The sequence below is a fragment of the Falco biarmicus genome, chromosome 8 (genome assembly GCF_023638135.1).
Source record: "Falco biarmicus isolate bFalBia1 chromosome 8, bFalBia1.pri, whole genome shotgun sequence".
In the NCBI taxonomy this organism is placed as follows: domain Eukaryota; kingdom Metazoa; phylum Chordata; class Aves; order Falconiformes; family Falconidae; genus Falco; species Falco biarmicus.
The window spans coordinates 21,644,054-21,658,174 of NC_079295.1; the positions used below are offsets into that span (position 1 = coordinate 21,644,054).

At 38.7% G+C, this 14,121-nt stretch overlaps 2 protein-coding genes across 16 annotated transcripts in view; both read left to right on the forward strand.

Annotated features, from left to right (window-relative positions):
• METTL8 (methyltransferase 8, tRNA N3-cytidine) overlaps positions 1-8,054 on the forward strand; it is a 35,083-nt gene extending 27,029 nt beyond the window's left edge. For 9 of the 15 annotated variants that reach the window (XM_056348944.1, XM_056348941.1, XM_056348937.1 and 6 more), the window contains one exon: positions 1,714-1,853. Coding sequence is in view for 4 of the 15 variants with exons in the window: in XM_056348946.1 (XP_056204921.1) it covers positions 1,714-1,891 (178 nt within the window). In the remaining 11 variants the exon portion in view is untranslated. Of the gene's footprint in view, positions 1-1,713; positions 1,986-2,352; positions 2,494-2,835; positions 2,961-6,886; positions 6,942-7,945 lie in introns of those variants that run through there. The other 6 variants (XM_056348950.1, XM_056348952.1, XM_056348946.1 and 3 more) reach the window with 4 other exon arrangements.
• Positions 8,055-9,402: 1,348 nt separating this feature from the next.
• Positions 9,403-14,121, forward strand: part of TLK1 (tousled like kinase 1) — a 91,497-nt gene continuing 86,778 nt past the window's right edge. Inside the window, exon 1 of the mRNA XM_056348933.1 lies at positions 9,403-9,654. The gene's annotated coding sequence lies outside the window, so the exon portion shown is untranslated. The remainder of the gene's footprint in view (positions 9,655-14,121) is intronic.

Genomic DNA, 14,121 nt, shown 5'->3' on the forward strand with positions numbered 1-14,121 from the left:
GCAAGTTGTTAGCTGCTAAGCTAAGTAGAACTGATTGTCTTCTAGAAAAAAGAAATATCTAAATTTAGAGGTTAAGTATCTTCGTCATCTTTGACAAGATGAGGGACCTGTTTAATTTCCACAAACCTAGATTTATTTCAAGAATGAGTTGCAATAAGGGGTCTTTGAAGGTAAGATCGGATCCTGCATTTCTAGTGTATTCTAAACTCCTGGTAGATTAAGATACTGTTTTATGAATTAAGTGGCTTAGAAAGCTTTGGCTAGCAATGGCGTTATTGTAACCTGCAATAAAACTCTTGTGGTGTAAGTCAAAGGTGAAAATGTAGCTGTGTTTCTTCAAGCCCTAAGTCTTAAGAGACAGTAGCATTTGCATGGGAAATGTAAATAAATATATGCCTATATTTTAATTAGGTTGCTACCTTGTGTTATTAACCTTGACTTCTGAGCATGCATAGCTCTTAGTCTAGCACAAAGCATTTCAGTTGTAGAATTTTCCAGGGGTGGTGATGGTGATGATAAGCTCTTGAGCACCATGTAGTCTTATTCATGTGTGTGATGTAGATTTTCCATGTGTAGAGGCTAATGGAATGTTTGCTTTGGCTTTCACACTGATATGTTGATTCTGGCAAAATCTTAATATGCTATGTTTTTAGTTTAACAAAAATGTGACATCAGAAGAAACCAAACCCTGAATTCTCATATGGCCTTGAGCAAAACTGGCTGTTTCTCTTCCACACCTTGAAGCAGTAGTATTGCTGCGTCTTTTAGAATAGTAGTTACTTTTTAGAAGTAATAAGATCAGCTACTATTTGTCAGTGTAGAATATCCACTATAAACTGTAAATAGTCTGAACAGTTTTAAGATTGATAGAAGGGGAAATGGACAAAACCATTATTCCTAATAAGAACTTTTGAATCTGAGTAGGATGCTCTGTATTTTGGCTTCATGACATTTCAGTTTTTAAAAAAATTAATCAAAGTCATGTTTTAAAATACTTCTCAATTACCTGTATTAGTTGGGAAAACTAGTATTACAATATAAGCAAAAGAAAGGAATTATAACTATGAAATAAGAGAAAGAGATGCAGACAACTATATAGGAAATCCAGTTTTAAATCACTTACTGTTAATTCTGGGGGAAAGAAAAATTAGGGTATTGCACAGTATAGAAATGCAGAAAACAGCATAGAAAAAGACTGTAAGTTTCACTTTTGAGATCTGAAGTTACTTCTTCAATCAGGTATGTACCTGAAATCTCTAATTATATAAACTTATACAAGTACAGAGTATGTAAATACTAAACATTTTAATTGTGAATTGCAAATAGGGGTTTTTGGTTGGTTGGTTGGTTTTGGGTGGTGTTTTTTTGGTTCACCATGACTTCCTATACTAGTAAAGAAGACTTGTGAATATATACAAGTGGCAATTAGAGAAGGGTAATCTTGTTAGAATTGAGCTTTGACTTCGCTGGTTTTATTGGCTTAGGCTTGCTTGATCAATAGTGTGTACTTTTTGCCAGTCTCCACTGGTATAACGTTGCATGTACATACAGGGATACATGAGAATGGTACTCACTGGCTTAGATCTTGCTTGTTTTTTAAGGAAGTACATGACAGCTATAAAGTAAAGAAAGTGATCTTTTTTTCCTACACTAATTCTGAAGTATCTAGTCACTAACAATTAACTGATACAAAAAATATTGGTTATTTTCCAGCAAAACCAAGGCAGGTGCTTGTGCAGTTATCCACAAATCACTGAATCTGAAGAGGACAACCAAAATGCAGGGCAGATGGGGAGACAGCGGGAACCCTAGTGACACTAGGGCGAAGTTTCTTGTATTGAAAACTGCTGTTTCTGCTTTGTCTTTGGCTTGTGACTTGGCTAATCTGTAGATTCCACTGTTCAATAATGACTAAAAATTTGTAACAAACCATCCTGAAATTTGTATTAAACGCCAGTGGAAATAAAATAAATTTCGCTGCTTCATTTTGATTTGTGGTATGATCTTTTTTCACTGCTGTGGTGTGCTCTTAGATTTGTTGACATATGCCTTATTTCCCCTTTTTCCTGTGCTTAGTAGACAATTAAGCAGTTTCCACAGAAGCCATATCACTAAAGTTTGCTGGATGGGTTACTTCTAGGATCAAAGCAAGAGAGTTTTATTTCCTTCTGTACAGAACAGATTGCTTTTTCTTTTTGTATGAATGCAATTAATTGTATAGATGCTAAATTAATACGGTGGTATTAGCTGTATTTTTAAATTATTTTAAGCCATACATACCTTAGGGTATGCTGTTAGTAATGGCAGTGATAATAGTAGACAGTTCATACATAAACCATTTCTTCTTTATAGAGTGTCTTCATAATGGGTGGTTCAACCTTGGAATGGACTGACCAAGAAGAATGAGATGCAGAGCTGAACAGGGGACTGAGGAACAGAACACCATGGGCACCATATAGGGAGGAGATGCAAAACAGGAGACAGCGTGGCAGGGTGAGGACTCTGTGCTTAGAAACGAGTGAAATTAAGTGTAGGAGGGAAGAAGAAAAAGGGGACTGATCTGTCACAGAAATAGAGTAAAACCCTGGTAAACAAAAGAAATTGGGGTAATGGTTGGAGGTGGAAAGACCTATCTTCTAAGTCTTTTTCTCCCTAGTGGTACTGTATTTTCACAGCTTAGTGGAATATTATAGGCTTTTCATCCATATGTGCACAACGTATTTCAATTTATTACAAAGATGGAATGTTTCATTTGTTGTAGTTTATATGTGCTATGCACATGTTTGCAATAGTGCAGGCAGGTTTATGATACACCTGTTTTTGCTTTTTCTTTAGGGAAAAATGTTTTTACCTTCTTTCAAGTAGAACTCTATAGTGACAGAAGCTACACTCCTAACCTCTTGGGAAGCAAGTACAAAAGAATAACAGAAGTGTCTGCATCCGTATTGTGTTCCATCGAGGTATGACAATTAAGTTTACTCCATATGTTCTGATGTTGTCCCATTTAAATCAAGACCATATCTGCACATTATCACCTTGAAGTGCCTCCCAATCTCAATTTCTGTTATACTTGCATCTGTTCAACAGAACTTAAATGAATTTGTATAAACTAGGAATACAATTTAAAAGGAAAATAGCAGAATAATCTTTAGGTTTTACCTGGGATTACAACAGTTTAGAGAAGGAACATGTTTATTGTTTTTAAACGCTTTCACAGTTGCAGATCAGCAGTCATCCAAGAGGCTGAAAATACAGTTATTCAAGGTATAATGTGCATCATCAACTTTATTAAACCAAATATCCATGTTATGAGTGTTAGCCACAGGTATTTTGTCACTTTTTACCGTGAAAAAGGAGTTAGTAGTAAGGGATTTGCATTTTCAGAGGATGTTTTATTGATCAGGTTACTATAATTTTGAAGGGAACATGAAAGATTAAGAAAGCAAGTGAATTACTTTAATGATGACTAGAACCCATTGCTGACGACATAAACAATTTAATAAATGCTCAAAGAATAATCTGAGGATTCCTCTGTATTCATACTAAATGAACTTTTAAATTCATTAAAAACACTGACTTGGTGTATGCTGCTAGTTATAAAACCAGCCAAAATGTTAAAATTTAGAAATATGATGTAAATAATAGAATGCTATATAGTTATAAATGTAATGTAAAAATAGAATGCTTTATAGCTACTGCATAAATCCAGTGTTTAGTCTTCTCTATAGTGTGCCCTGTTCAGCTAGAAAAAAGATGCAGGTAGAAATAGATGGTGAAAATTCCTAGAGACAAGAAAAAACTTCGTATGAAAGCAAGTTAGGCAAATGAATGATAGACAATGTGAGGGTGGCATATAATGTTAGTATTTAGGTCTAGTTCATCCCTTTTACATGATACAAAAAGCAATATAAATTGGTCAAATTGGCAGGTAACAAACCTGCATTGATAAATATATACAGCACAGCCTATAAAAAAAACCAAGGAATCACAATGTTCACAAGGCCAAAAGATTGGTGAGTTACCAAAAAATGGGTTATATTAGATTTTTCCATTTTCATTTTTATATGTGTGAAAGGAAAAATCTGCATATTTACTGTTGCTAATGCCTCTAATAAAAAAAAAAACAACAGTCCTACAACTTTTCTCATTACCTTTTGTGAGATCCTAACATTGCTCAGCAGTAGAGCTAGAGAATAAACCTGAATACAAAATGGGTGTTTAGTAGGCACAGATTACTGAATTATGAAAAGATAGAGGGGAGAAAGTAGGAAAAAAGAGAACATACTAATTGGCATGACAACATGTAGTTCTGTAGCAATCATACAGCAGTTAGTATTTTATATGGAATGACAAATTCAGTACGGTGCCTGAGAGAGAGAGAGAGACTCACCACACTTTCCTGTCACTTACGACAATATCACTGTAAACTGGCATTTGGACAAGCCAAAAGCCGAAGAATGAAAGTAATTGGTTTGCTAAAAGAGCATACAATTGATTAATTATGCTTGGGTCAAACTGGGTGTATTGGAGGGTTTCATTGCAGAGCCAACATTAATTTTTTCTTTCTTTAGTGTCAGGCACACTCTAGCCTCCATTTCCGCCCAAATAACAAGTGCTCTTTAAATGGAGGAGCTGCATCTTTGAACTTGAATAAAAGGGTGTTTGTGCAGTGTAGGATTTAGCAGATGGGCTTAGAGAATCCGAATTTACCACTGGTCTTTTATTCTATGCTAGGAAAAGCTTTGCCATTTTTAATGGCTCTGCTACATACCCTGTTAGGCACAGTAGTCAGATGTCATTCTGAGGAATGGGGCAGCTTAGTTTCCAGTGACACTGATTACACTCAACAGTGAGAGGATGAGAGAGAGTGGTGGGTGGAGAAGTGAAAAGGCAGTGTGAGGTATTTGAAGGAGGAGGTTTGCACTCCAGCACTTGTATGTGGGTGACAATCCCTCTGAGAAACAGTTTTTACTCTGAAGTGGAGCAGAGTTGAATCTTCCGCACTTCAGGTTTAATCTCCATCCCCATGTACTACCAGTGCAGCCTGTAGTTAAATGTGCATTTACTTAAAATGAAGAGAAAATAGCAAGAAGCTGCATCTTCAGAATGGAGCTGTGATTTCACAGAGAGACACCCTGGCATGTTAATCCCTGGCATAAATGGGTGTAATTCTCAATGACAATGCTAAGCCTGTTTACACAGGGGCTGAGCTAAACCCAAAGATGATACACAATGCGGTTCAAAATCAATCATTTAATCCTTTTTAAATTTTGGTGATCTATACATCCAAAGATGTTTGTGTTAATAAAAGATGATGTGACAAAGCTGTGATTGTCACTGAGCATAACTTGCTTTGAGATAAACATTATGACAAACACAATCCTAATCTTGTTGTAGATAAACATTTCATCTTGTTATTCAAGACTGAATATTAGTGAGTTGAACAAATACTTGGTGGTAGTTACCGCACTCTGAAATAAGCTCTATTTTTTAAACTGGAAATAGTCTGAGCTAGCTTATACAAAGAAAGAAGAACAAAGTCACGCTGGCAGTGAATCTACGTTTTATTTTTCTGAAGTTGACATGGAATCAATATAATCAACAAGAACCTTGGTTTTAGGTTTTTTTTATTTTGCACATACTTATTTTAATAGCAAATGAAAGCAGAAGAAAAAGGAAAATTCAGGGCACGCAGTCTGCAGAGCGTGTAAGTAGTAGTATATTACTTAAGATATTTAACAAACTACTGAACTACACTCTTTCCTTCTTGCATCAATTGGCTTGAGGCAGAGTATCAGCAACAGTGAAGATTTATTTTACTTTGAAGTAATTAATGTTAATAAAAGGCCTCAGGGTTAAATCCCACAGAAAAAAATATCTGAATCTTTGACCCAGATTCCCAATGTCATTTATATCAATATATGTCCAGAAGACTCTTAAAGTCTATGGAGTCACTTCAAGATATAGACTAGTTGCTTGAATCCAGATTAACTGGTGCCTAATATTCCTTGTAGAAATAAAAATGCAAACATAAAGTACAAAGATGTTCTGTCCGTAAGAACATCTATGCTAATCATTAAAAAATTTAATTAAAAATCAATTGCACAGACACAATAACTTTGTTCACTCTTCTTTAAGGGATGAAATTTGGTTTAGGTTTAAGATGCTCACATATCTTTGTTTATATTTTAGTGTAGGATTTTCAGATTTTTTTATCCTACAACATTTTCTAATGAGTGGTATGAAACTTGACAACCAACCAGATAAGCATGGTTGGTAAAGATAACTGACTTACAATAAAATGCTTAAGACATGTTCATTTTTGCTATGTTTCTCTCTCAAATACTTGAGAAAGTACCTGTGAGAAGGCATGCCTGTTCTTAAACTTAACAGTCCTTTGAAGTCCAAAATAAGAAAATTTGCGAAGATTGAAAAAAAAACCAATAAGGAGAAAAATGGCTTTTTTAATGCATTGTCAGGAAGCGAATATGCATATTTATGTCTCCCCATCTTTTTAGATTTTATAGAAATTGTGTTATCCCATTACCAAAAGACTTTGCATACCAGTAAAGCAGTGTAATTTAAACTTACATTATGCTTTAGGCTTCCATTTTTTTCACAATTGTTTATTCTTCTTTTCCTAAATCAGTCCACCAGATTAAAAAAGAAAAAAACACACATAATAACACTCTTTGAAAGCCACAAATTGTGGATGATATTGCAGGCAAATATTAACTGAGTGTTGTTTCCAGTGGATTTTCCTGCCATCTGTGAGATCAAGAATGGGACAGTTTTATCTGCTACGTTACCAGCATTTTTTTTTAGTAGATATTTTCTATATGCATGCTTGTAAGGCTTCATATAATTTTCATGTTCTTGTTTCCAGCTACCCTACTTTCTGATTTATGTTAATAAAGCTTATGGAGATTCCCAAGTGGAATGTAAGTATTACTTACTTTATCTAAGTATTACTATTTGTATTCATAAAGTGAATAAATACAAAGTTTAACATAAATCTCCACGTGTAACTACATGAACAATGACAGCTTCAGGCCTCTTGGTTTTCATACCCAGCTTACTAGGTGAGATCAACAATGAACGTGCAAACTTTCCCCAGGGGAGCCTAGAGCAACCTTTTTTTATCTCTCTGAGAATGTTGCCAATTATTTCAGTGCTCCCTGATAATTATTTTTAAAAAAAAACCAAAACAACAACAACAAAACTGTTACTGCTACAAAAAAGCCTAAAGGACTTAGATTGTATACATACGTGTGTGTGTGTGTGTATAAAAATAAAATGAGAGCATAGAGAACGTCAGCAGGCTGGGAGGTAGAGAAATGGAAATTGGCTGGCATCCAATTAAAGTCCAGGCATGAGAAAAAAGAAATTCTTTAAAGAGGCTTTTTTAACATAAGGTAAAAGAGAAAGGTTGTATGCTTAGTTGTTCTTCCTAAAACCAATGGTAGTATGGGATGAGAAGTAAAAAAAAAAAAAAAAAAAAAAAAAAAGAAAAAGTTATTACTGGTCTTTCAGTTTTTAGTCTGGAAAAGCGTGTAAGCTGTAACTTTCACATTTGGACTTTCTAAGCACTTTTATACAAGGGGCCTGCTGGGGATCCACATTCTTCTGCAGTCAGTATGGGTGCTGAGTCATCAGGAAAATTGGCCATTTGGTTTTAGGTTTCTAAATATAGAGGTGAACGTTTAAAGCCCTAATCTGGGAACAGTGGACACTCGTATGCAGCTTTGGTGACCTGAATGACTTCATTCTTAACAGTGCTCGTATCAGAACCAAAGCTGTGCCTGTATTACATGTGCTGCTGAAAAATCGTAACTTCTATGACAAGCAAAATATAATCAATTACAATTTAAAAATGAGTAAAAGAGATACATAAGAGTGGCGAGTTTCAGTCTCTGCTAAACATCAAACCTCTCTCACACAACAGCTCGTGTGCCCCGTGCAGAGGAGGAGGAACAAGCGGGCTTTGGGGGAGGGAACAGAAGAACAACCTCGCTGAGGGAAGGAGGCCTGGGTGAAGCCTCAGAAGGGGTGAATTTTGACTCTCCAGTTGGGTTTCAGCTCTCGTGTTCAAGGGGTAAAGGAGCGTGAGTTTGTGCGGTTCTGCCTGCCAAGTGTCAGTTCTCTAAATAAACGTTTTCAGAGAAGATTTGTACTAACGTTGCCTTTGCAGTTGGTATGTTGCACCAACATTCGGTACACAGGTTGGTGTTGTGGTTTTGGTTTTTTTTTTTTATTATTATTTCTGATGAACTTCTGCACACTTTGGTTAGTTTGTTTGGGAACTTTGCTAAAAGCAGGCCATTGACATTCAAAACTGTGACAGATTCCGAATTACAGAAGAGTTTTCGCATTCACTGTAGATAAATTTGTATAATGCAGTGTTGTATAGCAGGAGGGCCTTCTTTAAAAAAGCGAGGTTATACATTGGTGATTCAGTGTTCTATTTCAACAGTGTTCTGTGCCTTCTGCATAGATCCTAGCTGCAGAACCGCTTGCTTAGCGCTTCGCCACCTGAAAATGTGGGGTGGGGAGGGAGCGAGTCTGGTCAACAATTCCCCACGTTTGGCTGAACGTGGGCGCTGCTGCCAGCAGCATCGTGCCTCCCCGCCGCGGCAGCCTCGGCCATGGCGTCTGCGGGTTGCCCCTCCACGGGGGCCGGGCCCCCTCCTGCTGCGCTCCCCACGGATCCACTGCCGCAGGTCTGGCGTGTGCAGTGTGGGTGCCGTCTCCCCGCCCAGCTGCCGAGGTCCTCCGGGGAAGTGAGGCCTTGAACGAGCTGTGAGGTCTGACGGGGTTGTTCTGGCAGGCCAGGTATGGCCCAGGGGCACGCCATCGCCTGGCTCGGCTTTACGTGCTTCGTTATTCAGATTGGTTACGGTCCAGGTAGGCCAAACTCGTGGTGTTTTTTGAGTTAGGGTAAGGGTATCTAGCAAGTGGAGAGTGGCAGAGGGAAAACTGTTTTAAGGGAAAACATTTTTTTCTATAAACTTTGTATCTACCTTTCATCCTGAATTCATACCCACATGTGCTTCAAGAGTCAAGTGAAATAGCTGGGAACAGAACTACTTAATAGGGTGTAGCCATGTTGTGTGACGAAGTACCAGCCACTGCATCCAACGTGTAGTGCTTTTGTGCAGTGGCCGTTCACGTGTAGCTGATCGGTTAGTCAAAAACCAAAGTCATTACTGTATTATGTGAGCTTCCAAAGGAGACTGTGCCCTCATTTTCTGTGAGAACGTACAACATGCAAAGTTTGAGGTTTTAGAAGTTAGTCAGCCATGTGTGAGTTACCAAAACACAAGTTAGCAACTTATGTTAAAATTTGAAATGAGTGGGTTTTATTTGCTTTTAGCTCAAAACCGACTTTGTCAGTTTCCTCCCAACTGCTGTAAGACTCAGACAGACGATTTTACAACAAAAGGGAATTTCTTGACAATATTACAGCAGGATGATGAGAAGAATCTGTTTCTGATTAAACTTGGGCAGAGGACTGCACTGACACTGTCTTCAAGGGCACTGTTACCAGTCTGCCCCTAGCCGTAGGCTTCTTGCCCGTTGCTCTGTAACACCTGCTAAACTCATGAAGCTTCTCAGCAGCATGTAGAGGGAGTCAAGATCTCTGGGCTCCTGAAGGTAAATGTCTAATATGTGACCTAAAAGTGTATTTCTGCTGCCTGTGATGGATATAAAGAAAGCAAGAAAGTCCTGTTTTATTCCACTGGGAGAAAAATCAGTAGATGTTATATTATCCAGCCCTTTTTATTGGGACTTTCTTATGTGGTGTTTGGAGAGGACTGAATCCTGCTTTCAATTATGCATGGTATGCTGAAGGTATCGATTTGGGACTTTATTACCAGTCTTTATTATAATTTTTATTTTGGGTGCTGTCCTGCACAGGATCAAAACCAGAATGTGTCTGTTTTTCTTAATTGAACTTCCTACTGTTGTTTGTTATTTTATACCTACAGCGTTCAAAATGCTAGTTATTTCATGTGTGCTACCATTAATATATAATGGATGAGACCTTGGGACCATTAAAAAATATAGGATGTAACTGAGACGAGATAGAGATACGAGATGTGACTTAGTGATTGTCTAAAATATAGCCACCATTCCAGCTTAAACTCTTCAACAGTGTGACCAGTTGCTACATTTCATTTGAACCCTGTATGAAAAGAAACATGGAAAATGCAAAATATTTCCTGTACCCACAAAACTTATAATGCTTCTTTTCTCCTGTGGAAATGACTCCCCTTGTGTATTTAGCAATGAGATATACCCAGGCAGGTAGCCATAATTCCCAGTAGTACCTTTTGGGGTTTGTTTTCTTGTGCAATTTGATGCTGTTTTCATTCAGTCTTCTTCATCTGAAGGCCCTGAAGCTTCAGTAATTTCTGAAGATGTTAATTCTGAAGATGTTGCTGTATGAGTTGTGGTGTGTTGTGGGTTGACCCTGGCTGTATGCCAGGTGCCCACCAAAGCCGCTCTATCATGCCCCTCCTCAATCAGGCAGGGGAGAGAAAATATAACAAAAGGCTTGTGAGTCGAGGTAAGGACAGGGAGATCGCTCAGCAGTTACTGTCACCGGCAAAACAGACTCAACTTGGGGAAATTAGCTTAACTACCTTTAAAATCAGAAAAAACCCACCTTCCTCCCACCCCTCCTTTCTTCCCAGGCTTAACTTCACTCCTGATTTCTCTACCTACTCCCCCGAGTGGCACAGGGGGACAGGGAGTGGGAGTTATGGTCAGTTCATCATATGTTGTTTCTGCTGCTCCTTCCTCCTCACACTCTTCCCCTGCTCCAGCGTGGGGTCCCTCCCGTGGGAAACAGTTCTCCATGAACTTCTTCAATGTGAGTCCTTCCCACGGGCTGCAGTTCTTCATGAGCTGCTCCAGCCTGGGTCCCTTCCATGGGTGCAGTCGTTCAGGAACAGACTGCTCCAGCGTGGGTCCCCCATGGCGTCACAGGTCCTGCCAGCAACCCTGCTGCAGCGTGGGCTTCCCAGGAGGTCACAGACTCCTTCAGTTATCCTCCTGCTCCACCGTAGACCTCCTTGGGCTGCAGGGGGACAGCCTGCCTCACCATGGGCTGCAGGGGAATCTCTGCTCTGGCGCCTGGTGCACCTACTCCTCTCCTGCACTGGACTGGCCTTGGTGTCTGCAGGGTTGTTGCTGTCCCATAGTCACACTCCTCTCTTTGGCTGGTGCAGATATTTATTTCCTGTGCCCCCTTCTTAATACGCTGTTCCATAGGCACTACCACTGTCACTGATGGGCTCAGCCTTGGCCAGCGGCAGGTCCATCTTGGACCCAGCTGGTATTGACTCTGTTGGACATGGGAGAAGCTTCTTGCATCTTCTCAAAGAAGCCACCCCTGTAGCCTACCCTGCTACCAAAACCTTGCCATACAAACTACATGGTGAAATTAAATTTCCTTAGAAAATGGAAAATTTGTGTATAAAATATGCTTGTGGATTTCTCTAATGAATGTGCCAACGCCACAAAGGGCCCACAGCAGCCTCTTAGTCAGTGGCTAGTATTATGCAGTGTTTAATTTATGCACAAATATAGTCCATCTTTTAGAGGGCATCACTAATATGATGGTTTTAATATAATATAATAAAACATAACAAAATATGGTAGTTTTCTTTCCCATGATTCCTAAGACCCAAGCTCAAAATTAATATAACAAATGCTGTTCTGACCCACAGGAACCAAGTAAAAGTTTTGCCACTGACTTCACTCAACATCTCATCAACATTTCATAGTCAGATCTGCAGCTGTTATGCATAACTGTTCAGGTAGATCTGGTGACACTTTGATCAGTTTAATATCAAGTGTTGTTGGACTACATTTAGTGGGCCCTTCTTGATATTTGTGGTTTTAGTCTTCTAGATAGGAAAATGTAGAATCTTTTGGAAAAATTAAAAGTTAAGAAAAGATCGTGCAGCTTGAGTGTATTTGTGCACTGCTGTGTTGTTGGACTTTTTAAAATTAGTTTTCAGTTCTTCTCAGATGTGCTTTAGTAAAAGATTAATGTTGATGTTCAGCAGTCACAAGACAGAAGCAGTCCAGAGTCTGTGTCTGCTCCTTATAGAAAAGGCCTGTAATAGAAGCAGCAGGATGACTTAATACGAAGAATTTTGAAAAAGGAAACTAGGCTGCTCTGTGTTCTCATTTATTAGACAGAGAGAGGGAACTGAAGAGTAACCTTTAAGGAACTCAAATCGCACCTGAATAATTTGCATTTAGAATGGATGTTCCTTTCGTGTTCAATTGGTTTATTGAATCCGTGTCAGATTCCTGTAAATGCTGCACAGCTTTTGCATCTCCAGTACTTTGCCTAAATGAAAGACTAACCTTTGGAATCTGGCTTGGCTATATTACATTTATGTTTAGTCTAATAGAGGTGATGAAAGTCATTGAACTGAATGGCACAAATTCCCTTGCTCCTTTAGAAGCAGCTTTAACAACAATCTCGCTTGGATGTTCAGAGTGACAGGAATTAACATCATTCCTATACATAGGAACATGCTTCTGCTTGAAGCAGCCTTCACAAATTCATGTTTCAGTAATCTTCTACGAGGGCAGAGTGTGGTGCCAAAGGAGGAAAAGCTGAATATACTTTTCATTCCTGGGAGAAATTAAAAAGAAAGCAAGTGCTTTGAGTGGTGAGCAAACCTGCCTTCGTTTTGATTCTGCTGACCTGCCATAAAGAAACTTGAAACAAAGCTCATGTTACTGAACAAAAATATTTTGAAAATAAGTGTTTTAAGGAGCTATGGAGTTGGTGTGAATGTGGACTGAGTTAATTTTTTTTTCCTCTAGCATGCAGTATATATTGACAGTAAATTCTTCCTGAAGGTGGTGGTCATAAGAAGTTTTGCCCTGGGGGTCAGACAGAAGACTGTATCAGAAGTGTAAAAGAAATCTCACTGTGTATGTGGGACCTCTATGTAATACACCTATTTCAGTCCCTTTCTATTTCAGCATTTTTGTGTCAATCTCTCAGGTATCTTGTACAAAGTCTTTATAGACAAGGAAGTTTTTATCGAGGTGTTTGAGACCTGTAATGTTTTGGGATTTGTTTTTGGGTTTTATGCAAAAGCAAAATCATATTGAAATTAGACATGAATCTAGTTTGTGAATTACATTCGGGAAGTTCTTTGTGGAAAAAATACCCATAATCACTAACAGGGATTAAGGATTTAATATTTTACTTAATATACCCAGCATTAGACACATCAGATTGTAAGTAGCATTTCTGAGTTTATTCATAGCAGTAACTACTTGCTTATATTAAGACAGAGTGATAGTCTGGTTCTGATCCTGAAAAGCAGGAGAAAGCTAATGTCTTTGTGAACTCTGCACTCGCATTGTCTTTATAGGAACTTTGCAATAACAGTGCAATTGCTCTTTCGAGCTAGTCTGGGATCTCCTGAGTTATTCTGAATGTGTGCTAGCTGCAGTTATTGGTGTCCGGGTCCCCAGCTGGATTTTTTTCCTCTACTGCCCTGCAGTATTCCTTGCCGAAAGGGCCACTCTTACCCTTTACCACGTGAAGGTAGAAGGGCTAGAGTCTGGAATAACAGTACTGAAAAGCGAAAGCTTCTATAAAAGAAATCATAACCTTTTTTCCCAAAGAAAGCTATGTAGTCTTTCTTTCATATTGCTGAATCCCATGCCAAGAAGCTATCTAGTGAACAGTTTGCCGTTGCTGAGCATCAGGACCAAATAACAAGAGCCATGGATAATATAACCACCATCGTAAGGGGCCACTAAAGCCATATATAAACAAAGGATTCTCAAACAACCTGGGTATTTTGTATGTGTCACATCAGCAAAAAAGGCATGGCTGCAATCCTGGAGTTCAGTACAGCTGCTTAGCTGTAACTGGTTATGAAGCTGTATAAGAAATTGTCCCATCCTGGTGAAAAATCATCTCATTTCACTCATCATTTCACTCATTGTCAACTCACTGTTAGCTCATGGTTTGGTTAGAGCAGGGGTGATATGATAACATGCGTAGCGGTAACTTTGGTACTTAAGACTCACAGCTAGCATAGAACAATGCTGCGTATTCTGAGATGGAGGAAT